Raw genomic sequence first — 26,401 nt, 5'->3', positions numbered from 1 at the left:
TGCCACCTCGTGGACGCCATTTTAGGAAACCCTCATTGCGTAAGCGGACCCCGTCACAAGACGGGATAAACGCTAAGAAGAAGAAGAAGAATTTTTTGAAGCACGCATTTGCGCAGACATAGGTATACTCTCTATTTCTACATATATTCTACAATTTTTTCCTGGCCTGGGAACTGAACCCGAGATTCAGTGGGCCGTTGCGTTATGCGACTGCTTGATCAACGAGACGTTCAAGTAGTTACCTATTATATATTTTTTCATATATTTAAGTCCTCCGGTAGGACTCTACCTAGATTATAAATTTTATCCTAAGAAAAGAGTTATTCAAATCAATCACTTAATTTTTACAATTGATATTTAAGGACTCCCTAAAACTTTGACAAGAGCTCAGAAAGATATAAAACACACATCCCATCCTACGAGCCTTTTCCCCAACTATGTTGGGGTCGGCTTCCAGTCTAACCGGATGTAGCTGAGTACCAGAGCTTTACAAGGAGCGACTGCTCTATCTGATCCCCTCAACCCAGTTACCCGGGCAACCCAATACCCCTTGGTTAGACTAGTGTCAGACTTACTGGCATCTGACTAACCGTAACGACAGCCAAGGATGTTCAATGAAAAAATAAAACATTTTTAAGTAACTATTTTTATTCTAAAACAGCTAAATAATTAGTAAAACTTCCGGTAAATATGAATTTATCGACTAAACATAATTTACCAAATAGGTCACATATAATAATAATAATGTACAAATTGCACAAAATAGCAGAACGCGCTCAGAGTGCGTGCGCGCGGCTCCGCCCGGCGGTGAGCTCGCCATATTCATTCAAGTCATTCGTTTTGTCAGGAAGAGTCTCAGGTAACGTCTGCGTACGTACAATATTTATATAATTGACGAGATATAAGATGACAAGTTCTCCGCTGGCTAGTATATATTGTAGCAACTTTGACGTCTATTACGCCGTGTGTTCACCGCACGGCCGTTGCCAGAGCGCCGTCATCCGGCCGCCGATATTATACTCTGCCCGAAAAAATCTCGTTCTCGGTGACGGCCCGGTGACGGCGGCGGTGGATAAACGGCCTAAATATTCACAAACTTTCTCGTCGAATGCGAGCGAGTGATATGCAAACGGATACATCACGTTTCACAGATTTTAGTGGCGCACGTTCCCGTTCCGCCACGTCCCGCCACGCACTGTCACGTCCCGCCGCCTCGCGCTGCCACGTCCCGCCACGCGCTGCCACGTCCCGCCACGCACTGTCACGTCCCACCACGCGCTGCCACGTCCCGCCACGACAAGGCCGGCGCGGGCGCCTTCTCACCTTCTGTTATTCTTCAGCTGCAATAAAACATTTTGTTGTCAGTCAGTAATCCATTGGCTATTGGAAATTAGCTCTCACCTGTAATTAAATGAAAAGTCATGTAAGTTTTATATCAGTCGGATCTGCATTATGCATGTAATATATGTATGTATATGATGCGAAAACCATAAAATGCACTTCATATTTATTTTCTCAAATTATATAGAAATGGTGTAGTGAAGTTCACAGAAATATTACATATTTCCAATCAGCCATTGGTCGAGTGTTCCTGAGACTCGCGCACTGCAATTATTTCGAAATGACTTGTATTTGGAATATTATTAGAATTTAGCAAAATATGAATCAAGTAAATGCATAAAAAATATGAAAATGCATTATTATGTCTAGTAATATTAATCAAAGTGAAACGGTCGCCTTGCATACCACACAATAATCGCGAGACTACGGGATGGCGTAGCTCGTAGTACAGGATGCTACGCGGCGCCTAGGCTACGAGCGTAGGCGCGGATGGACTTGGTCTGAGATAGCTACGCTACGTGGAGCGTGGGGCGGGCGACTGAACTTGCACTATTATTTTGTTATATAGTATCGTCGATTATGTACCGAAGTATCACACCCAGCTCTTGATCTGCATCATCATCGGCCTGTCCCATTTGCTAAACGGCTCCCAGCTTACTTGTCCAATCTGAGTATCAGTACGGCGGAGCGACTGCCTATCTGACCAACTCAACCCAGCTACCAGGGCAACGCGATATCCCTTGGGAAGACTGGTTGGTTTTCAAACTTTCTGGATTCTGCCTACCCTAACGACTACCTACCAAAGATGTTCAAGTGACTGCCGAGATCCACCTTACTTGTCTCTCGTCTTTCCAATTACTGCCGTACTTCTCATGTCACACTTCGGACTATAATAACCTATACATTACTTGATTTTCTATTAGAGATTAAATTTGAAATAATTGATATATGGATTCGTCATTAGATGATCAATCCACGGATCCTACCTAGACCTTTACCTATACTTGTGTTAACAAATAAAATTGATTAGATTTGATCGACCGCTTTTATGATTGAACCAGCCGTGTGGCCGTTAGCCACGAGCTCAATCTACTTGGATTTCTATGAACTCAATGAAAACACAAACTGAACAGACAAAAAGACGAAATATGTACATACACATACGTCGGCGAGCTCGAGTAGAGTGAGACAGCAGTTCGCATTAGTTACTGCACCGGTATGTAGTGCGGTTAATCGCTGCTCCATTGTAATATGTATATTCATAATTTTTCATATGTACTTTGTTTAAACAAACATAGGTACCATCCCCCGCAGAGTCACTAGCATCCCGAGAAATTACCTACTTCTTATTCTGATATAATATTACAAGAGCTATATTGCATAATTATGATAAAGTGTATTCTCCACTCCATCATGTTTTATTACCACAGCAACATGTGTTTATATTAAAAAGATGTACTGTGTCTTACATATACATTATATGGATAACTAGCTTCCGCTCGCTGCTTCGTCCCGCGTGGTGTGTTGATAAAAAGTAGCTTATGTATTAATCTAGATTCAAGGGTATCACCTACATACCAAATTTCAATCAAATTAGTCCAGCCGTTTTTGCGTGAAAGGATAAAAAACATACATCCATACATTCTCACATCATCTGTGAAAATTTTAGATCTCTAACTATCACGGTTCATGGACGGACAAAGGAGCGAAAACAATAGGGTCCTGTTTTACCCTTTGGGTACAGAACCCTAAAAAGCAGCTCATGTCAGCAGTTTCTCGTATACCGTACTTTCAACTGAATATAACGTATTTTATGTCAACCTCCTGCAATTTGACAAGGATGCAAATCAAGTTTGTTATTCGTTTAGGCCTCGGCCTCGAATATTGCGGGCAGCGGGGCGGCAGCGGCGGCGGCGCGGGAGCGGCAGGATCTTATGCGTATAATCAAATGGACCGGCCCTCGAATACAGCAGCCGCCGCTGCCCGCAAAATTCGAGGCTGAGGCCTTATAGTAATAGGTACCTATACGTTGCGACCTCAGCAGAGTGGTGACGTGACCTCGTGCTCCACGCAAGGATACTCACTACATAGCTACAGTTGATGCGAGCCCAGCACCGCGACGCCTCGTGACGTCACTGCGGTCTCACTCGCGCACGCGTCAGCCGTCACGCTCAAGGATGTCAGTCACACCGAGTGCTCTAAATTGTTACATTTAATCTCTTCACATTATTATTGTATAGACCAGATATCCGCAACGTTCAAATGAAAAAAAACACAGCTGCATAAATACCGGTCGCCAGAAGTAGTTTAGTAAATTGAGTCGTGTTCCTGAGCGCGTACAGATGCTTATTGAGTGGTCGCGGCCGGGAGCACGCGGCTCCACTGAGCTGCAGGGGATGGCACCACGTGCCGCTTGTAATTGTTATTTAAAAGGCGCACTAATGTGCTCGCCCCGACGTAATGTAGAGAACTTCGACTCGGTGCGGGTCAGAATAACACTATGCATTTGTTTGGTTAATTTTTGAAAAAGGTTTAAACTTATTCTATATCACTCTAAATTCGGGAAGCAATCAAACACACATCGAGGTGCGGGGCGTAGGCGCGGCCGTGCACGTGCACTGCGATGAAATCTGCTGATTGCAATGTTGCACTAAACAACATTAACGTGCGCGTATCTTAAGTACCATCTCGCCTCTAATCACATTATGTGACGAACTAAATAAAAACACGTGCGCAGCAAATAAGTACTTACGCATGTTTGTTCACACTTAGTTTGTAATAAGGTAAAAGTTTCGCACAGGTTGAACCTAATAGAAAGAAGTCTCATCTTTAACTACCAGTAAACGTCATTATATCGGACGTTATGTATGCACTCTTTATAGATAAGTATATTAATGTTTCCAATGAAAAAGCTTCGGGAAAGTCGGTAACGAGTTAGTAAATGCATTGCAATAAGCGCAGGCGCGGGCGGCGCACAGCACACAGGTGCCTCGCTGCGGGCGCGCGGTGCGCGACGCCGCACGTGCGCCGCACTTGTCACAAGTAACATAACTAATGCTCTTAACTAACTCATACAAATGCGCCCCGCATCAAAACTATATTATAATGTCATCACACCGTATCAATCTTAATTGTTTGCGACCGCGATTCCAAAAGCATTATTTATTCCCCTTTTCTATTCGCCACAAGTGCATGCACAAATTGATGATAGGGAGGTACGCAATATAGTCTATTTTTTGTAGGGTGAAGTTGGTACATGTGGTTAGGGTCGTGGGTCGGCACACAGACGGCGCTACTCACGCTCCTCCTCGTGCTCGGGCGTGGGCAGGTCGCCGGGCGAGGGCGAGTCGTCGGCGGCGGCGGCGTCGGCGGCGCGCTCGCCGGCCGCGCGGTACAGCTCGGCGCGCGCCTCCACCACGTCGCGCACGATCTCTGCAACACGCCACACCCGTCACCAGCGCTCTCTCGCGACATAACCAACGCATTCCTTCCTCATTCACTGCTTACCTATAATCACGTCTCGACTCGTGATGATAGATTCGATTTCTTTCGACACCTCGTCCACTAGCCATGGCATGAACTCCTCGTCGATACCTAGAATCACGAAGACATGGTTTTAATAGATTTCAAACAGAATATCAAAGCAGCCCAAAGATAAGTTTCTCAAACAAACAAAGCTATTTTGGCCCGACCCGGGTATAGACATCATGCACAGCATTCGCGTTTGAGTCGCGACCGCTGAACTAATGAGGTGAACAATGAGAGTGAAAAATACACTATCGGATATCACAAACACAAGGTTTTAGACATTGACGGCGGGGCCGGGGAGCTGGATACCATAAACATACGCTCCGGCTGCCCGCCTCAACCCCACTCTAATTATTAGAGTGGGGTTGAGGCGGGCAGCAATTATTGCAAACTAGTTTTTTTATCAGTCTAAATTAAAGAGCGATTGAATATTGCGTCTGGGTGTACTTTGAAGAGAGTGTGCACTGACCGCGCTCGATGCGCTCCATGAGGTAGCCCTGGTCGCGCAGGCCGGCCAGCACGGAGGGCAGTAGCTCGGCCACGTAGCCCTGCACCAGCACGGCGGCGGCGGCCCGCTCGCGCGCCTCGGTGGCCGCCTCCTGCGCCGCGCGCGCCTCCGCCACGCGTCGCTCCTTCTCCTGGTGCAGGCGCAAATCGTGCGCCGCCAGCCGCTGCCGCTCCGCCAGCTCGGCGTCGCGCAGCTCGCAGTAGCGCCGCTGCTGCTCGCGCAGCGTGGCCAGCTCCTCCTCCTGCGCCACCTCGGCCAGCGCCTGCTCCGTCGTCTTGCCCACGAGTACCTCCAGCACCGGCTGCACTTCCAGGTCGAAGTCGAACAGCTGCAATATACAGCGAGTGAGTCCGACCGCACAGCCCAGCGCGCTACTGTAGCACGGCCACAGCCTAAGGAAGTGACACTCACGTCTCCAGGGTAGATCTGCGTGAAGGCGTCGGCGCCGGTCTTGGCGGGCACGTAGACGGGCGTGGCGGGGCGGTCCACGAACAGGTCCGTCTGCACGCCCACCTCCATCTCCACGCCCTTGTCGAACAGCTGTAACACAGGGTCTGCTGCAGCACTGTGTAGCGGGGTGTGTGCGCTGCGCTACTTGGAGCGGGCTGTACCTCCTCGAGGTAGTACTCGGTCTGTATGGGGTGGTGGCGGCGGCCGGGCGCGGGCGGCGGCGTGCCGGGGCGCAGGCGCGCGGCCGCCGCCCGCCGCGCCAGCGCGCGTCGCCGCGTGCGCGCCGCCCGCGCCGCCGCGCTCTCGATGCCGTCGCCCTGCAACCGACACCGTCACTTTTAACGGGATTCAATTTAATAACCACCATGAAATGTTGATACCCTTATTTCTGTAACCAAAAATAATTACTTAACATCAAAAAATTACAATAGTATGAGGTATTTTAGTCACTTCTAATAATTGTATTTGAAAAGCAAAAATATTAAATGATCACAAAATTATAAATTTTAAATTATAAGAAACAAATGTAAAGACAACTTAAAATGGCATCATAATAACCATAAAATTTGGTGGAAATCACGGTGATTTATTTAGGCGGTGCAATGCTAAGATTTTGGAATAATTTTACTTAAAGCAGTTAAAAACGTTATGGTAATAATTTTACATTGAAATGCGGGTCTAATTTTGGTGATCGTTTATTATTTTTGTCTGTTATTATGTTATCTGGTGTTAAGTGAAACATAACCCATGGTTAACTCTTCTCCCGTCACTACAGGCATTTGATGCTTAACGCTTTTTAAAGTATGTACATACATATATAGCCATGGGCCAATGTAGTTGTTAGTGGCAGGCAGTCGCGAGCTAGAGAGCCTGGCAGACAGGATTAGCGCTTCCGCACACTGCAGACCAAACAGTTGGCCAAGTTTTTTTTTACAGAAAATTCTTGGCAGACGATGATGATATTCAAATAGTTCAGATTTTTTTTAGGGTTCCGTACACAAAGGGTAAAACGGGACCCTTGTTTTCGCTCCTCTGTCCGTCCGTCCGTCCGTCCGTCCGCCTGTCTGTCACCAGGCTGTATCTCATGAACCGTAATAGTTAGGGAGTTGAAATTTTCACAGATGATGTATTTCTGCTGCCGCTATAACAACAAATACTGAAAACTAGAATAAAAGAAATATTTTGGGGGGCTCCCATACAACAAACGTGATTTTTTTGGACAAAGTTCAATCATAGTTGAATTGCAAATTGATTGAGCGTTCCGCTACTTTCTGATGTTTTTTTTTTTGGTCTTGACGTTGTACAGCAGTTTCATCATTGACTTTTGGAGTTGACTGTACATAGTATAAAGTCCTGCTTGGTTACTCTATAATATACAATAGTGCGTAGTCGGGTCGATCGCTAGTAACAATGCAAATGCGAAAGTGGTTTTGTACATTTACTTGTTTGTCGGGCTTTCATGGTAAAACGCCAGAACCGTTTGAAGTAAAATAGAATATGATAGTCGGTATGCTGTAGAAACGCTTTTAGAAGGCGGAGAACTACTTAAGCATAGAACACGCCGAGCCCGCGCCGCGCCGCGTGGGAACACGACACATGCGCTCAATCTGACCTTCTTCTAAACTACATTGAAAAATATAAGTATGACTGTGTTCACCGCTCACCTTGCATATCTCGATATGGAAGTCGAAATATTTATAATAATTTGTAAATTGTAGGTCATGTCATAATTAAAATATGCAAGGCTAGCTATATGCGTGAGACGGAACAGCTCGCAGTAACAGCATGTGCGAGCGAAGAGAGTCGTTACTGTACGAAGTATTGTAATTAGCGAGAGGAGTGCGGCACAGTCGGCCACGCATCGCTCCGGCGGCTCGCAGGCGAACGACCTGCGCGGGGCACTGCTGACGTCAACTGCTGCCGCCGAATACTTATCACACGCGAATAAAAATGACTCATTTAGTTATGATTATATGTCCAAGGGAAACGACCATATCGGGGATTTCGTGCAATGTCAAACAAAGGTTTTTATTTGATAAGTTTGGTTAAGGAATGGTGTTACAGTAGGATGGCGTGGTACGTACCGCGGCGTGCGGGTGCGCGGTCACGGTGCTGCCGCGCACCACGCGCTTCTCGAACATCACGTTGGCGTAGGGCGCCGCCGCGGTGCTGCCGCTGCAACACAACACAAGCTCTTCTCACCTACTCACAGCCACAGAGCCTGCCACTGCCAGACCTACCGTTATTTTATAAAGGCTGAAATTTTGTGTGCGCATCTGACTGACGGTAGCTCTGGAAATTTATTTATCTCATGTGGGAGAAAAGATAAGAGATTCTCCTGTAAGAAAACAACAATTGCTCTCATATAAAAAGTCATCCGTATTGATATAATCTTTATTATAAAGGAGGATACGACTGCAAAAAAATAATATTGATTTAGGTGAAGTATTTTTGTAATATTTTACAAAGCCACCGTCAGTCAAACGTCGTAGTACCTACTCTATAGTTTATACCCACTGTAAGGTAGATGTACACACAAAGTTTTAGGCTTTATAAAATAATGCATTTCTGGCGGTCGCTGGCTCTCGATCTATCACATTCTACTGGGATGAGTGCTTCGGGGGAGGCGACTGCTCTCTGACAAACCACCTTTTCTTTCTGACAAGTATCCCCACTAAGTTGGTACATAAATTACTTCATATAAACTTGTAAAAATCTTTTGTGATGGGAAGCTACACTATCGCCGAGTAACATACTGGCATACTGACAACTGACAACTTCTGGCACCGGGATGCTGGTGAAACACTAGGAAACAGCTATAATTTATATAGGTACGTACAAACAGTGAGGTGGGTAAACCAAAATTACACAATTTTACACAGAAGAGTATAGAGTGTTTCTCGAAATATGGATCAAATCCAATAAGAACGTGGGTCAGGTTGTTTCCAAATTTTAAATAATCTTTAATACTTCTTGCACATATGTGCAGTACAATGGCGGACATAGCGCCTTAGGCGTTCTCTACCACTCTAACTTTGGGTGGCGGAGAGAAAGCGTTGGTAGGTGCAAACAAAACAGAAAACTAGTATGAAACATATACATATATATATTACAATACACAAATATATTAATAATAATATATGTAATGGTGTAATAGCCAAGAGCCTCGATCAACAGCTCGTGAGGCTCTCGTTAGGCGGCTGGATCAAGGGACTGATTCAGAAGGCAGTAGTCCTTGATACGGCGCGTATTGTGAGAAGGTTTCTGTCTCTGGGACCCTAACCACCGGTACCTTGGACCCGTGCACGATACCGGTGGCCATCTATTTTTTATATTTTTAAATGTTTTTTTATTTTTATAATTTAATATGCTGAGAAATAAATAAACGAACCAAATATATACATATATAACTATATACACTATGTACTTGCAAATTTTTCAATTTCACATTATATTATACTAGCTTCTGCCAGCGGTTTCACCCGCATCCCGTGGGAACTACTTCCCGTACTGGGATAAAAAGAATTTTTCAAATCGGACCAGTAGTTCCTGAGATTTGCGCGTTCAAACAAACAAACAAACTCTTCAGCTTTATAATATTAGTAAGTATAGATGCCATTTTTGGTTTGTTAATGATCTGGCCTATATCGATTTGATCCCAACTTCGGCGGACGCCAAGTAAGTCGAAGACATCTGATTTACATTCGAAAGAAAATCAATATGATTGTATTCCCGTCAGTCACCTTATTCATATTTTTTATTGTTTTTCAAAATAGGCTGCTACATACCGAACTAGTTTTAAGATTTCGATAGCTATACAAAAATAAACTCTTCGACGAATTATTTAAATGAGTCGAGGCAATCAAACAAATTGAAATCCTGATAAGATAGCGGAATAGGCATTGTGGTCGCGCGCGCCGCTCCGCCGCCAGCCAGCGGGCAGTGGCGCGGCGCGCCCAGCAGCGGCGCACGTACGCGAGCGAACCCGCCGACAGCCCCGCCGCGCCCGCCGCCAGCGCCCGCACGCCGCGGAACAGCTCGCCGACGCGCCGCCTGCTCGCCGGGCTGCCCGGCGCCTGCTCCTCCAGCGCCCGCTTCGTCCGCGGAGCCACCGCCTTCGGCTTGCTCGAGTATGAGAACACTATCTTGTCTCTCTCCTGGGTGGGGTACAGCGCTTCCAGGCCGAGTATCCGAGCCACCTCCGGCGGCGGCAGCAGGAACTGCCCGCTCTTCACCGTGGTCACGAACCGGGGCTTGTCTCCGTCCGTGGATGGCGCGTTCCGGGACCTAACCTTGCGCCCCGGCGACGGCGACTTGTCCATTTTAGGTGAAATCTTCTTGTCGCTATCTGGCTCCATGATATTGATCCGCGGATGCGATTGGCTCAACATCTTGGGCAGCGCTCGCTCCCGCTGGCTGATGTTGGGGTTGGAGGCTGCGAGGACGCCGTTGTTGGAGCGGTGTCGCGTGGGTCGGCGGAGGTTGGCCTGCAGGAGCTCCTTCTCCTTGAGGCGGCGCAGCTTGAAGTCGAGCGCGCGCGAGAACTTGGGGTCGAGCAGCGAGTGCGCGGGCTCGGGCGGCGCGCGCTGCAGCGGCTGCACCACGTGCACGTGCGGCGGCGGGCGCGCGGGCTCGCGGGCCAGCAGCGTGAAGCTGGCGTCGCGCGGCGGCGCGGGCGGCATGTCGCCGTGTGCTCGGCCGCGCGTGCTGCCGGCCACTGGTCAGCCGCGCCGCACGCTACTACTGCGGACATTATCGCGCACGCGCCACGTGCACCACTACGAGGGTAAACACTGGTCTGCCTTCCAAGACAACTTCGTAGATTCCGCTTCACATCAGTTGGTGTTCCATTAAAATTCGAATGGCTCGCCATGGCGCGCTGACTGTAATGGGTCACTTTGTCAATCGATACGCGTCTTGCATTGTTGTTTTGCAATCAATTGTCACATGAGTCGATGACGTCGACATAAATAAGTAGAACACTTATTTGTATTGTACCCTCACGAAACATTCAGGTAAATGTATATTACAGAATAAAACACAAAATGCTAGTCAAAACTTTGGCCTACCTCTAAATAAGACTAAGTTTGTTTCGATTTTAGATATTGCAGAAATCAACTTTATATTGTACTAGCTGGTGCCCGCGACTTCGTCTGCGCAAGTTTAGTATTTCGAACAATATGTTTACAAATTGTAGCCTATGTGTTATTCTGATGTATAAGCTATATTATTGTAAAGTTTCATTAAAATCCATTCAGTAGTTTTTGCGTGAAAGAGTAACAAACATCCATACATCCATACATACAAACTTTCGCGTTTATAATATTAAGGGCTGATTTTTCAATCTTCAGTTAACCTCTATCTGAGGAATAAATATGGCGGTTTGACATATTTTCTATACAAATCTGTCAAAACGTTAAAAAAAATCCTCAGATAAAGGTTATCTGGCGATTGAAAAATCAGCCCTAAGTATAGTAGTATTTATAGTAGGATTACAAAACCACCATTGGTTTTATACAAGCTGTTGAATAGAATATGTTTTCGACAAAGCTGCCGTGCAAGTGATGTCTTATCGTTGTAGACAGCATAGATAACATAGTTTCAAGAACTCGCATAGATGCAATCATTGTGAGCGGTCACTGAGCAGTGAGCACACGCAGCTACCGTGAGCTGTCTCCGTCAGGTGCCACCCAGCGGACTCTGGCTGTGTTTGCTGCAATACCTTCAACTACAAATTGAGTCTAGCCTAACCTGGGAATCGAAGCCTAAAACTCAATTATCATTGACCACTACTGCTAGGACCTGCTACACGTACGAAGCCATCGAGGCCTCGTGCTGGAAGGCTTACGTAACATTGCTTGGTTATATAATCATCCGAAATATTATAATACCTACAAGTTAGAGAACCGCCCAGCTATGTATTAGTTGTGCGAGTTGACCTTGAGCAAACATATTGTTAGTAGTACTCAGGACGTGCGCCATCTGATCGCTACGGCTTAATAATAGCCGTAGGCGCACGTAGTCGCTCGTAGCACGCTACGCACAATTGCTACGCGGTCATGTTGCTACAAATTAGCTACGAATGTTGTCTTGAAACATCGCATCGTATTCTTGTGCTACACATATTAATATTCCCGGGTAATATTATCGGGTTCGATTCCTAAGTCAGGTTTTAGAAGACTTTCGCATAGCAGCCTGGAAGTTGGTGATTGATACACCCGTGCATCGGAGAGCACGTAAATGTCGGTCCTGCGCCTGATCTCTCTCCGGTCGTGTCGGATTGCCGTCCCATCGGGCTATGAGAGTAAAGGAATAGTGAGTGCACCTGTGTCTGCGCAAATGCTTATGCACTATAATATATGTCCTGCGCAGTTGGCTAATTTCCTTACATGAGAACAGCCGCCGTAGTCGATAATCGGCTAGGAGGACATCATCATCATTATTGAACATTATTTTCAAAATAAAATTATCACGCAATCAAGACCAATCTTTTGGCATATTGGTTTTGATTAGACAAGAAATTCAAACGTCCCGTTAATTCTAGTAACTGATTACGTCTACCGCACATTGCTCGACGAACAAGAAGGCGTACCTTCGTTACGGCATGTCCGCTATGTTTCCTTCCTCCGAGGCTATACTACTCGCCACGGCACGCATCGTCAAGAGTTTTCTCTCTCAGATGATCGCAAGTAGCTTGGACCATGTCCTAGATGCCAGTGGGACACTATTTTTATATTTTATTTTTTTTTTCATAATTAATCAATGTTTAAACATTTTAAAAGGATATGAGTATACAGATATAAAGGCTGTTGTAAAAAAATCCGTAAAGCTGAAAGTAACCCCCTTTCAGCTTTACGGATTTTACGAAGAAGAACGAAGAAGAAGAGGAATAGCTCTTTACGAAGAGTCAATAACCCATGTTTTAAAATCATATCAAGTGTGCATGTGGCCGGCTGCACTGTAGCTGTGCGTGGCGGGTTTTACTGTGCCCCATCAGGGTCAATATCAGTGAACCCTACGCTTAGCCGTTTGTAACATTATGAGATAGAAATAAATAGCTATAAATAAGTAGCTAAGTATATATTTCGGCGAGAGCTGGCCGTCCGGCGAGGGTTGAGGTGTGAAGGAGCCCGCGTCGTGCGTGTGGCCTTGCCTTATCTACATCAGCCGGAGCCACCCCCAGCTGCGCGCCCGCCAGCACCCCACCAGCGACACAGCGACACTCACTATATACTGAGCCGTGTGATACAATCTAACTTCATTTATTAAGCCTATTCCAGCTTTTGTCTTAAGAAAACCAGTTTCATGTCTACACACTCATGTGAAAAGTATCGCCGAGAGATTGCTCGACAACCGAAATGGTATCTCAGGCAAATGAAGAAAGCCGAGCGTGAGAAGAGACATACCTATTACATTACGCTTCTCGGGCGTTCTCGGTGTGGTTTCGTTCTGAGACAATCTGTCACCACACACGATACCTACATAAACAACGTTTACGAGGGGAGTTCAATACACTTCCATCTTGTTGTTAAGTATTATGGTGTCTACACACCAAAGCCGCTGATGCCGGCGGCACAGCCCGGCGGCCCAAGCCGCCGGCCGTATTTTGTTCAATCATGCCGCATGATTGTACAAAATACGGCCGGCGGGTTGGGCCGCCGGGCTGTGCCGCCGGCATCTGCGGCTTTGGTGTGTAGACACCTTTAGGCCAACAAAAACAGTGTTTAAATCGTTATAATAAGTCGATAAGTGTATAATAGTGTTGGAACATTATTGTTGAATAGTTTTAGAAACATTGCCAAAATAATGGTCGCAGTTTCGTAAGTTTGTTAGGTGTAGTAGTGGCAGCAGGGCGGGGTGCGGCGCGGAAGTTGGAGCGTCGGTTGCCGGGCGACGGAGCCACGCGCTGACACCCCTCCCCCCACACTCCGCCCCGCACCCCGCACGCCCCAGCGGCGCCCGCTGGACACTGAGTAAAGTTCAACAAGAACGACAGTCGTAGTAATCGCATACCTATGTCACTGACTCACAATTTGTATCATTGAGGTATCACCGTTACATCTAGAAAAAGACAAAACGGAAGGAATGGTACATACGGTCAAGGTTAATTCTAACTATTCCACTAAATAGAGTAGGAAAACTGGACTGCATCACCAGTCAAAGGATTATATTTCAAATAGGGCCCCAATAGGCAGGGTCTTATGAAAGTCAAGGCACGAGAAAAAGTGGATCCCATGCAGAAGAACCGGCAAGAAATTTCATGGACACTTTACAAAAATAATAAAATAATAGTTTTCCATATTGGAGCAGTGGTCGCACCTCGCGCGGGTCGGTCGGGTCGCCCGGGTGGCCGCTCGCCGCACGGCAGCGCGCGGTGTCGCTGCACTCGCCGATACTCATCGCCCTCGTAAAGCTACACCCGTCTCGATCTGATTACTCACCGCGCAATAAACATAACAATACTCACACTGATTAACTAAAACTGGATTTTAAGTAATCAATTTTATTCAGTGACTAAATAATCAAGCTCAGTATATCTAGTAATTAATAGTAAATAGACGGGTAATAGCCATAGCCTCCATAGCCCCCGTAGCCCCCGTAGTCGCCGTAGCCTCCGTAGCCACCGTAGCCACCGTAGCCACCGAGCCCCCCCAGGCCGAAGCCGAGGCCGAGGTAGGGCTTAGCAAGCGCCGAGCCGCTCAGCAGCGCCGCCAGCAGCAGCAGCAACAAGCTCGCCTGCAACACGCCGCACTCGTCACTGTGCCCAGTCCTCAGATAATGCAATAACACAGCCAGTACTTACGTGTTTCAGCATTGTGCAGCTCGATCAGTGACTGAGTGCCGGAGCCGCGTTCCTCTACCATATATACGCTGCTAATGGCCTACTCGATCACAGTAATCTCTTGCTTCATTTACTTTTATGCATTAATAACTCGTTAATTATGAAGGGAAACCCGGCCAACCTCACTGTTATCATTATGATAACAAAATCGATGAGCGACGTGACACTGGGTTCATCTATTTATCCAGGCATTAATACTGGTAAGTTCAAACTGGTGTCTGTGTATAGTTTGATATATGTAGTTACCGTCGCCTTTCAACAACTGCGCTGCATGAGGAACCAGGGCCTTGGCCACAGACAGTGGGCAATAATAGGAACTAGATGGCCTCCTAGCCGCCTAACTCGTAGGTTTCTTAGTAGATAAGGTTTTTTATTGTGTCATAATAAAATCACCGGCACTTGGACTGCTCGAGCCGAGGAAGAACTCTGATACATTTTTTCCATAAAAGCTACAGTAAGCGATGTAAAGTTCTCTGCTTCCGAGGTTGTGTTCTGCAACCTAATATGTCCACTACGCTGTTCGAGTGATTCAGCTTTTGTAGGTAAGCGATGTTCTATTTCCAAGTGGATATGTATGAAAGTGGCGGTGTCAGTGCTGTACAACTCTAGGTCAGCGTTGGACATCTCACCAACTGCATCTCACGCTCCTATGTTCGTTATTGTCAAGTTTCTTAGTCATCTTACACTTTATCACAATAGGATTTTTTTATTAAAAATTAATTTCTGGTAACAAATACTCAATAATGTTTCATTTCACCGGCGAAAAGTAACATAATTCAAGGAAAATTGTTTATACCTTGAAGTTTGGCCCGTAACCATCTCGTAACATAACCTTACCTAAATGCCAAAATATTTTTATGTCAAAATGCATAAGTATTAACGATTAGAGATAACTGCTAGGCAGAAATAAGCAGATATATATAAGTATGTCTTGTAGGCACATACCAGGAGGGGTTGGTCTTGAGTTTGGCATTGTTGTAGAGCGCTCTGGGCGTGTTAGCATATGTAAACGGGCCCTTGTTTTTTGGCACCTGAGGGCCTTCCACCAAAACGGATCGTACGGACACGCTCATGGCGCAGGCGGGAGCAGCGCTGCAGCACGCTCACCGCCGCCAGGTAGCACTCCTCGCAGGCCGCCAGCAGCATGCAACACATGCGCGCCCACTGTCACCGCCAGCATTCGAATATGGAACGTCAGCGGCCGCCGCGCCGGCCAGCACGCGCCGGCCTCAGCGCGACCTCGCCGCCCGGCCGGCTGCTGCGCCGGCCACCGCGCCGCGCTGCTCAACCATCCTGCACTGTTTTTATGTTTACTGCAAGCTTTATAACAAGTAGCAGTTACCATGGCGACACCTAAACATACGTTTCCGGTCATCAAGCGTTGACAAGTCAGTGTCCTGTTTGTCTGTTGCCATGGCGACTGCGCCGGCGAATCAAGCGCTCACACCGGCACATTGGCGGTGGCAAAGCCAGGCAAAGCGGTCGGTGACGTTCCGCAGTCAACGAGGAACCCATATACATAGTTTCGCCAAGTCTGTCCGTCCGTCCGCGGCTTATCTCAGTGACCGATAGGACTAGGTAGCTGTTTGGCATCTATACACCTACAGTGGAAACAAAAGTTTCATTTCAAGGCTACACGTAAAGTGAGGAGTGTTTTTATGCATGCTATTCCCAACGTGTCATAGGTTTATTGTTTGACAAATTATTAAATTATTTGAATACGAATAATGCAACACAAAGATAATTATTTTTGATAATGTGTAAACAATGTGTACTTAATGATTTTCGGAAAGTAAAAACTTTACTTTAGGCTACTTCGCGCTGTTAAGATTCTGTCTGGGTTGATGGGGGGGATAGGTATGAGCTATAATCGGGCAACTGCGGAACCTGACAGCGTGGCCCGACAGACTCCTGAAAAATTGACACCTCGTGTGTCGGATGGCGTGATCGCGTGTTGCAAGCCATGATCTAGCTTGTACCCACCGATACCTACTAGTACATATGGTGTATGGTGGTATCACATACTTACTTATTACAAAATTACATTACTTATATATACCTAGTAGGCAGTTGTGATAAGTAAACCGCCTCGCTGGTCTAGTATTTAGTTTTAAAGCTCAGAGCGCCTGTGCTGAAATAGCTGCGTGGGTTCTGAAACTTTCACAAAGTAGCCGGAAATGTTTGTGCACTAGTCACTAGGCTAGAAAATATGTACCGAGCAGCTGGCTCCTAGAGAGAACAGCCGCCGTGGCCGAAGACAAGGAAATGCAACGTTCGCAAGCGAAACTTACATTGTGATAATAATATGTACGCGTGTGACTTGCTGCTGCAAAGCTGTTGTTAGAGAGTTAGAGGGTGTACTGTACATTACCTACCCGATTATATCTTTATCATAAACTAGCCGTTTTCCCGCGGTTTCACCCGCGTCGCGTGGTAACTACTGCCCGTACCGGGATAAAATATAGCCTATGTTACTCGTGGATAATGCAGCTTTCGAATGGTGAAAGAATTTTTAAAAACTGTCCAGTAGTTTGAGCCTATTCATTACAACCAAACAAACAAACAAAGTTTTCCTCTTTATAATATTAGTATATATACCTATTCTCTAGCCGTAGCGGTAGTATTTCTAGTAGGTGTCAGGGATAGCTTCTCCAGTAAGACTAAAAAAATATAATTATTATTGTGCATAGCTTTGAACATTCGAATAAGTTAACATAATGTCATCAGCAATAAATAGGTACATATTAAATTGCATATAACTATATATATTAACTGGGAGACAAAAGCCATTTGCCGCCCTGAATGGAGAGGCCTACTTAAAAATGCGATCAAAGATTTCGAAGAACAAAGGAAATCCGCACTGGATGCGAAGCGTGATGCTCTTAAGGCTAAAACACCAGTAGCCATTCATTATAACTACGTGGACGGTATCCTAACGTGCAGCCAATGCTCGCGCACGTTTACACATAAAATAGGGTACTGCAGCCATCATATAAATGGTAGCTGAAAGCAGTCACCATAGCCGAAATCGGCAGGGAAGTATATATATTAAATTGAATTTATAACCTTGTGCTACACTTCGTCTATTACTCGTTCAAAACAATCGTAAAATACAGAGGGTGACCAAGTGGTCCCTATTGACAAGACCTTTGTTTCGCCAGCATAGGCCATCGTTATCATCAGAGAGAGCCAGAGTGTAACTAGCGCCATCTACACCTGGAGCACAGTAACTGTAGGAGCACGCGGAGAGGCATCGCGCGTCGCACGCTGCGAGCGAGCAGCTCACGAGGTTATCGATTCTGCCGGTAGATGGCAGTCTCTCCAAAAATGGATAATCTCTTTATTGATATATTGAAATAAAAAAAACTCTTTACAAAAAAATTTAACCGACTTCAAAAACACAAAAATGCCAAAAAAAAACCGCATCCAAATTGCTTCAGCCAACTCCAGATTAGCGTTGACAAACATATGTAAGTACATGCATACATACAAACAGGTCAAACTGAGAACCTTTTTTCTAATTCGGTTAAAAAGAATAAAATAATACATTTTGCCGAATAATTGTACCAGTCCAGCAGTTTATTTGACTCGCAATTTATTGGAGATTTTGAGTCCTCGCCGTCGTCGTTGAGGCGAACAGTTAGGGTAAGGTGATCTTCACACTGCCCCGCATCACGCTGCATCTTGCGTGTCGACGCACCTACGCGCGTTCCTGCGGGAGTGCAGATCTGCATCATCGTGCGGGTTTTTCACGCACTCACGCGCGTAGGTGCGTTTTGTAAATTCACGCACAGCGAGTTCCATTTTCAAATATACACGTCACGCCCATTCAAAATCACGCGCGGCATTGCGGGATTCAGTGTGCCATACCTTGCGTCTCGCCCCGCACCTACGCGCGGGGGTGCGTGTTTCTCCGCATGTATGTGCGTGATCCGCATGAACGCGCGTGGATGCATTTTCAGTGTGTTGGACTATGCGTGTTTTCCATACAAACGGAGATATTTCCATACAACGGAAAAAAAACGCATCCACGCACTACGCTGCATCATGCGGGGCAGTGTGATAATCGCCTAAAGCTTTGGTTTCCTAGGAAAGCGGTGCCGTCATATAGCGGCCGTAATACAGCGGTGAATGACGTCACCAGAACGTTGTCTATGTAAACAAAATGAGGCGGTTTCCTAGAGAGCGGTAACTGACGCCGTAACTTCAAAAAACGGTGCCGCCATTTGCATGACGGCCGTCTTGACGGTGTCAGATAGTTTGGTGAACGTTTTATTGAAAGCGGTGAAGCTTTTTTAATACGTATTTATGTTTTTTTTTTTTCGGAACAACGTCGAAAATTAGTTACAACTCTTGGAGCAGCGAGGACGACGAAATTTTAATAGATTTCGTTCGTAACCACGAAGCAATATATAATATAAAAAGTAAAGATTATAGAAAAAGTCAACTAAAACAGAATTGGTGTCGTGAAATTTGAGAAATATTAAATAAAACACGTTAGTAAGTATGATACAACTAACAAAAAGTTTATGACGGTGTGTTAGAACGGCCGTGGAACTTTCCACATGTCATCACCGTAAAGACGACCGTCTATTTGCGTCCGTAATATGACGGCCGCTATATGACGGCACCGCTTTCCTAGGAAACCCAAGCTTTAGTATAATATTTTTGTTGTTTTCTTTCATAACGTACTTATTGAAGTTGGAACAGCAGTTTATATCTAGAGAATTACTTTTAAAATAATTGTGATTATATTGTTCATTCTTCTGAGATATCAAATGCGCGGACGGATAGCTTAAAAACTAGCTTCCGCCCGCGGCTTCGCCCGCGTAGAGTTCGGTTATATCGCGTTTCCAACCGCGAAAACGCGTTTCAAAAGTCCGGGATAAAAACTATCCTATATTCTTTCTTAAGGTCAACTCTATCTCTGAAGGTACTAAATTTTATTAAAATCAGTTCAGTGGTTTAGACGTGTAAGCGTAACAGACCGGCAGACAGACAGAGTTACTTTCGCATTTATAATATTAGTAGGGATAGGAGCTATATCTACCCACATAGTAACCAAATGATTTTTTTTGCTATCTAACACTAATCAAAAATTCCCTTTGGTTTAATGGTTATAAATATGTAGGTAGTCTACACCTACCGACTACCCTGTATAACCAACTTCCTCCTGCGGCTTCACCCGCGACCCGCGGCAACTACTTCAAATGTTTATTTATGTGCCAGAATAATAAAATACTTACCGTCTTACCACAAACTTTTAAAAGTCAGTTTAAGACTTGTCTAAAAAAATGACAAATTATGACGTTGAAATAAGGTCCATTTTGGAACCACAATGGTTAAGTTTTTGTAGTAAGACCATTATTATTTACATAACATGGTCGATATAATAAAAATATGCTCTCGCTATAGGTATTCTTAATTTCTTAATTATTAAATTCTTGATTATTAAAATATTCGACTTATAATTTAGTCATGCAAATATTTTATATAACTTAATCTGTTTTATAAAAGTTAAGTACTATATTATTATAATAAACGTACAATCGTGCAGCATTATGCTGCTATTTTTCACTCCTACTTTGTGTACTCAGATTAAAAATATGTATAGTCTGTTTTTTAATCTCGTATACTAAACTGACACTTGCAAAATGTCAAACTTACAAATAATGTTGCTAGCTTTTTTGTGCAGTGTTGTACTTACGATACCGGTTTGTTGAATCGTAACTTTTTATCTATAAGACGAATTTAATATTCATTCAAAGTTTTATATTTACAATTTACGTACGTACACATGGCTGAACGACGTGCTACACTACTAGGGATATCTGACCACACAACGCAATGCGTAATCATCAAGAATAAGGATTACCATTATTTCAGGATGACTTATTGTAAAAAAACGATACTTGGTTTTATTAACGCTAAGTTTCCGTCGTGCCACATCACTATTTAAGAATTTGCAATAAAATGACAACACTCGTAATGTCAGTTTAGTCTACGAGATTAAAAAACAGACTACAGCATATACTATAAGTAATCTTTGTGAATGAAATAAATGGGATATATTGAAGAAATCAAGAAATATTTCGAATCGGACCCCCTGCGACTATTGCGCTAAAGTAAATAAACAAAATAGTTCAATTATTACATTGTGTAGTGACATGTCAAGCAGTATTCGCGCCTCGCCAGTGGATATTCATTTGACCTGGCTGACCCTACCTAGGTCAGGTATTCTATAGTGATGGTGACATGCACTTGCCACAAATCATCATCAATGACGATGATGATTTAAATTCAAAAGTATTTGTAATAAATATTTTATTGCAAATGGGTTTGAGTCGATATTCAGAAGATTAAAAAAAAATAGATTTTGTTAAATTCCTATTAAGGATTGAAAATCAGATGACATCACGGGCATAGTCAACGTAAAACTGCTGGTTGTATCTCTATTCCTTATCCTTCTGGTATACCTTTGCTTTGCCTATTAAAAGATTAATACTCTTAATTATAATTAATTATAATCTTAATCTAATTAATAATAACAATTAATGTAAAACTAAGTTCAGGTGGTAGTGAGTGTTTCAACGTTTTTGATATTTTATGAGAGTTCAAGCCCGTTATAGCCCAAGATCCCAGGGCCGCCAGACCTTACTTATTTTCTGATGGACAAAGCATACATGATAGGATAGTATTAGTGTGTATAAGTAGTGAACGTACAGGGAGGAACCTTAGACCGAGGGATAATTTTCAGGTACCAAATTGTTTACATTATTTCCTACAACATACGTAAAGATCAGACCTCAGACTGTTAGTAAAGTGAGTAGAATTTTTCCGTAGCACCTGGCACCTAGCAGGTATTTTTGTACGTGCACTAAACACACTAATACTAACCTATCATGTATGTTTTGTCCTTCAGAAAATAAGTAAGGTCTTGGGGCCCTGGGATCTTGCTCCATTACGAAGTTTACTATAATAGTTACTATGACAATACTCAGACCGTCGTCGTATGGTTGGTGTACCTATACCTGTGGGTCAATGCAGCCTGAAAATAAAGGTATTTAGATTTTTGTTATAATGTGTAATTTTGTTATTTGTATTGGCTGAAATGATGTTAATTTCAAAGCTTCATGATAACAAACGTGACACATCTGACAATGAGTTTTCGCCAGCTCACAGAGCAGGAAACTTGATGATTAAATCTGTTAAGTACTGATAGGGTTCCGTCCCTCCTAGTGCTCATATATACAGGAATTAATTGTATTCAGTGCGTAAACTTTGTCAACTTATAGTTAAACAAGTTTTATAGATACGTAGGTATATTTCATTTTGTTGTGTTTTAGTACATAAAAGAATAGTTACTGAATAAAATTAATTCCTGTATGTACGTACATATAAATGTTCTATTCAATGCTTAGAGCAGGTAATCCACAATGCTGGGTTTTTTAAGGAGCTTTTCTAATATTATTTGGCTGTTTCTATTTTACGTTTTGTGATAGCCACGTACTCCGCTCCTACTGGTTAGTTACTTCCAGTAGATGTGCTACAAGAACATGCATCTACTGCTTCCCCTACAGTCGTTTCATTTGCCCTGAAGCTCATAGACATTAATTTATGACATTGGGTACACGAAGGAACAAACAATGACAGCATTCTGCCCTCTTTGGAACTACTCTAGTATGAATTTACAAGTTTGGGGCTGAGTGGCGCGCGCGCCGTGACCAATGCGGCCCTCGATGAAGACGTAAAATAATGACAATATAACTTTTCACCAGATAATTCTCTCCGGCGACAACCCTCCGAGCACGTGCCGGAGGAGCCAGCGGAGACGCGACCCTGTGCCGAGGCGCATGGGGTCCACATTCGCCCGCCGGACAGGGTTGTCAAAGCGTGCACTAATAAATATAGTCGCGCTTTTACTCACTACAGGAGAGTGGGGCTTAATGATCTGTACGTAATGCCCCTGAAACATAACTTCCGCAATGTTTTGTTGTCGTAAAAAAGTCGCCGGATCATCCGTCGGTCACGTGACCCTTATTGCTGTTTTCCGTTTGAGGACCTTTTAATGTTTGTTTAGTTTTTTTTTTATCTAAATGTATGGGAACGATCTGCAGTTATTCGCTATATATTTCGTACATTGGTTGGGACATGCAATGCAAGTTCCAGTGCGATTGCTATGGACATATGGCTAGCACATCTGTCTCCGTGAGCCGCGGCATTGCTGCGCCTGTGGACACGTGTGTGCTGCTGACAGCAGCAGGCGCCGCCGCATCGCCAGCAGAACATACGGGAGCCACGCGCCGGAGCCAACACCACTCGCTAAAAACTCGGCTCCGACCAATTTATTAGAGCGGCTCATACATATGTATGTATGTTATGGTGACCCGGCGACGCTAAAAAACTTCAACTAATGAAATCAATTGAATTATACATTAGAGTAGGGGCCATTTTGGGAATTACGGGCGGACTGCCGGAGACAGGGGCGGCAAAAACATCCTGCGCGACTCCAATACCTATTCACCAATTTTCGAGCCCAGTCGGTATCAGTAGCTCCATGGTAAGCTGGTACAGCGGTATCGGAGTTTTCACGGACATCTTAACTAACTAAATATGAAGCCTACATATAATCTAATAGGTTGAATCAGAGCTATTAGGAAGGGTTGAATGAACGGACAAAGATTGAATTGGAATGTCAGAAGAATAAGTTTTCTGTTTCTATTTCTTATTTTTCTACTAATTTTTTTACTAGTTGTACTCGGGTAAAGTTTATTGTAATCTGCGCGGTGTGAGTAGTTGGACAGTTGCTACTTGTGCGAGCACGTCAGAGGCTGTGTCACGTGGCGAGGTAGGCACCCCACAAATAGGGCACGTAGCGGGTATTTGAAGGACTCTGCTCATGCCTATGGAATATTATGGATTATTCTGGAAAATCTCCGCGCGCTGTCACTCAATTCAAATGAATGGTAATGTGTCACGTTGGCGCACGTGACAAAAACACGCGTAATATTTTATTGAGCCCGGTGACATGTCTGGGCACAGCAGTCGCTGGGCGGCTGGGCTGGCTCGCTGTGAGCTCATCCACGCCACAGTAGTGCAGTCTCATCCAATGCCTGTCCTGCAGCTCTTCACTTGTTATGAGCAGACTTTGCCAAACAAAATCCTCCGTAGAATACATATTTTGAGAGAAAAGATGTAGATCATTGGGATTGTCCAGATATTTCAGTACTCAGAATTTCTTTCAGTACTCAATTTGTGTGTAATTAAAATGTGTTAATACAAATTAGACATTATGTATGCTATCCAATCGCTAAAGTTACATTCGTCCATTTAAAGGCTTTTCTTCTTCCTAGCCATTAATTTTAAAATATTATTAAACTTACAGCTAAACTGGATATACAGTATTACTTGTAATTGTAAGTAGACCGCATCCTTTCATGAGGTGATAGTATAGCTCAATACGGACAAATTTGACCATGTGGGATACACTGGGCAAAAGTTAACCCGTTTCAAGATAATCGAATTTCAAGATCTTTTCTTAACAAGTCGTCTAGGTACACCTATACATTTTTATTATTAGTCAAAAGTCTCGTTTTTGTGGATTTTTGTTTTTTGGGTAGAAGATGTATCACTTCATAATAACAAACCATAATCATCATCATCGCAGTCCACTGCTGGACATAGGCCTCTCCAAGTGCACGCCACTGAGATCGATTTTCGGCTTCTCGCATCCAGCTCCTGCCAGCCGTCTTGCGCAAGTCATCACTCCACCGTGCCTGAGGACGTCCTACACTACGTTTGCCGAGGCGTGGTCTCCAGTCTAGAACTCGTTTACCCCAACGGTTATCGGTTCTTCGGCTAATATGGCCAGCCCACTGCCACTTCAGCTTGCTGATTCGGTGGGCTATGTTGCCGTGTAGCGACGGCTTAAGAATACATATGTCGCTACCCCTTCTTCCAGTGGGTGTCGTAGAAGTCGACTAATGGAGTCAAAAATGCACCGAACACCAGTGCGAGAGAAGGAAAACTCGAAAAAAAATTCTCTATCAACCCGTCTGGCCAGCGTGATAGCAGTAGGCTAAATACCTCTATGAGCAGCACAAACCATAAAACTGTACAAATCACAGAGGAAATTATAGCTAAGAGCTATTACTTTTTTAGTACCTATTTTCTCAAAAATATTACTCTATTTTTTTGTGCAGAATACTTAAAAAACATCTACATTTATCTAGCTATCCAAAAAGGCACAAACCACACAAAAATCTGCAAAAACGAGACTTTTTACTAATAATAAAAATTTATAAGTACGTGTACCTAGACGACTTGTTAAGAAAAGATCTTGAAACGGGTTAACTTTTGCCCAGTGTATCCCATGGTCAAATTTGTCCGTATTGACCTATACTATCACCTCATGAAAGGATGCGGTCTACTTACAAGTAACCCTGTATATATAATACACACCTTTCTTATTCACATTACATCATAGACAAGCCATCCATGTTTTACCTCTGTCTGTCCATCCATCCTCTAGCATCATAGCTTTGTGGCGCGTTTCATGCCTCCTTTCTACATGCTTATTATTATAATAAAATAATCCTCTGCTTTACTATAACTGGCATTTCTTCCAAATTCTGTTTTATTTCTATACTTTCTATATTCATAGCATAGAGCTGTTAAAACATGTTTCTAGAACAAATATCATAACAATCTTCTATAAATTTTTGAATTTATAGAAGTAGGAGTTTTTATTCCTCACTATCTACTTACCCATTCGTGATAGATACGTCGCTTGTGCTGCGTGCACTGTCTTGTCATGACAACAGTCCTAAGACTGCCGACTGAATACTGTGAATAGTCTTTGTTGTGCACTCGAATGAGTGACGGACTTCGCAGATTCACAACATATTCCCGGCTAGCCTTTTTTGTGTCATTTTTTAAATCATCAGATGAGTAAAATTTTGACACTCCCTCCCGCAGCATCCCCAGTGGGAGAGAGTACAGGACTTTTACTGAATAAAACCCGGCTTTATGTTCTATCTAGAGCCTTTATGTAGGTACCTACCAGGGCCGCGGTAACCCTTTCCAAAAATCACACAGCATATTTTGGGTTCGCCTAGCTTCAGCGTCCCACATACCTACCGGCTAATTTATTCTGAGGTACTTTGCTTATAAATAAACAGATAGTATTTTAATCTATTCTAATGAAACTATTTATAAATAAGGTACTTGCAGGGTAATAAAAAATACTACAAATTTAAGGTAGCGAACAAAAGCTAGTGAGAATATCGTGTGCTCCGAGATAAACAACAATTGTCGTATTTGTGTGCGCCGGCGGTTGCGCAGGGTTGGCGCGACCGGCCGGTCCTGCGCTTGACATTCTTTGTCAAACTCGCCCAGTACACCAGTGACGTCAATAACTACCGTCTCCGATATAATAACTACATATGTACCAACTAGGTACATAGGAACACTTACATCAGTTCAAGTAGGGCCATAAATATTAACCTGGGAATAACGACATTTGAAGTTCAAAGTTTGAGTTTGTTTGTTAAATGTGTAAACCAGTAGCTAAGCATACTGGTGTCAGCGGTTGCCCGGCGCCGGGGCAGCAGCCCTGTGCGCGGGAGTCGATGCGCGATATGCAAATGTCGGCTACCGTATTGACCGCGCTATTGTTCCGCCGCTTCTTTTATTTCGTATAACGAAACGCGCCGCGGCTTCTGGCGCGACTC

At 44.2% G+C, this 26,401-nt stretch overlaps 1 protein-coding gene and 2 long non-coding RNA genes across 3 annotated transcripts; all 3 read right to left on the bottom strand.

The window, feature by feature from the left end:
* Positions 1 to 630: 630 nt before the first annotated feature.
* Positions 631 to 3,996, bottom strand: LOC124630446. The gene is made up of 2 exons (XR_006984427.1): positions 3,426 to 3,996; positions 631 to 1,340 (listed from the first exon to the last, which is right to left on the bottom strand). It is a non-coding gene; the product is annotated as an uncharacterized LOC124630446 (long non-coding RNA).
* A 637-nt stretch (positions 3,997 to 4,633) lies between these two features.
* LOC124630681 (radial spoke head protein 3 homolog B) lies at positions 4,634 to 10,509 on the bottom strand. Its single transcript, XM_047164647.1, has 7 exons — positions 9,803 to 10,509; positions 7,912 to 8,002; positions 5,989 to 6,144; positions 5,789 to 5,917; positions 5,339 to 5,705; positions 4,849 to 4,935; positions 4,634 to 4,773 (listed from the first exon to the last, which is right to left on the bottom strand). The coding sequence occupies exons 1-7, from the start codon at positions 10,507 to 10,509 to the stop codon at positions 4,634 to 4,636; spliced, it is 1,677 nt and encodes a 558-aa protein (XP_047020603.1).
* Positions 10,510 to 14,314: 3,805 nt separating this feature from the next.
* Positions 14,315 to 14,766, bottom strand: LOC124630440. The gene is made up of 2 exons (XR_006984426.1): positions 14,631 to 14,766; positions 14,315 to 14,563 (listed from the first exon to the last, which is right to left on the bottom strand). It is a non-coding gene; the product is annotated as an uncharacterized LOC124630440 (long non-coding RNA).
* Between the last annotated feature and the right edge of the window lie 11,635 nt (positions 14,767 to 26,401).

This window comes from Helicoverpa zea, chromosome 5, assembly GCF_022581195.2.
Source record: "Helicoverpa zea isolate HzStark_Cry1AcR chromosome 5, ilHelZeax1.1, whole genome shotgun sequence".
NCBI lineage: Eukaryota > Metazoa > Arthropoda > Insecta > Lepidoptera > Noctuidae > Helicoverpa > Helicoverpa zea.
Note: the sequence above shows the minus strand (reverse complement) of the source record. Positions and strands in the feature narration are given on the sequence as shown.

Coding starts and splice junctions, on each gene's coding strand:
- LOC124630681 (XM_047164647.1), bottom strand. CDS start 10,509: ATGCCGCCCGCGCCGCCGCGCGACGCCAGCTTCACGCTGCTGGCCCGC. Junction 5,706..5,788: donor CGCAGATCTACCCTGGAGAC/GTGAGTGTCACT, acceptor TGTATATTGCAG/CTGTTCGACTTCGACCTGGA. Junction 4,774..4,848: donor GAGTCGAGACGTGATTATAG/GTAAGCAGTGAA, acceptor GGCGTGTTGCAG/AGATCGTGCGCGACGTGGTG.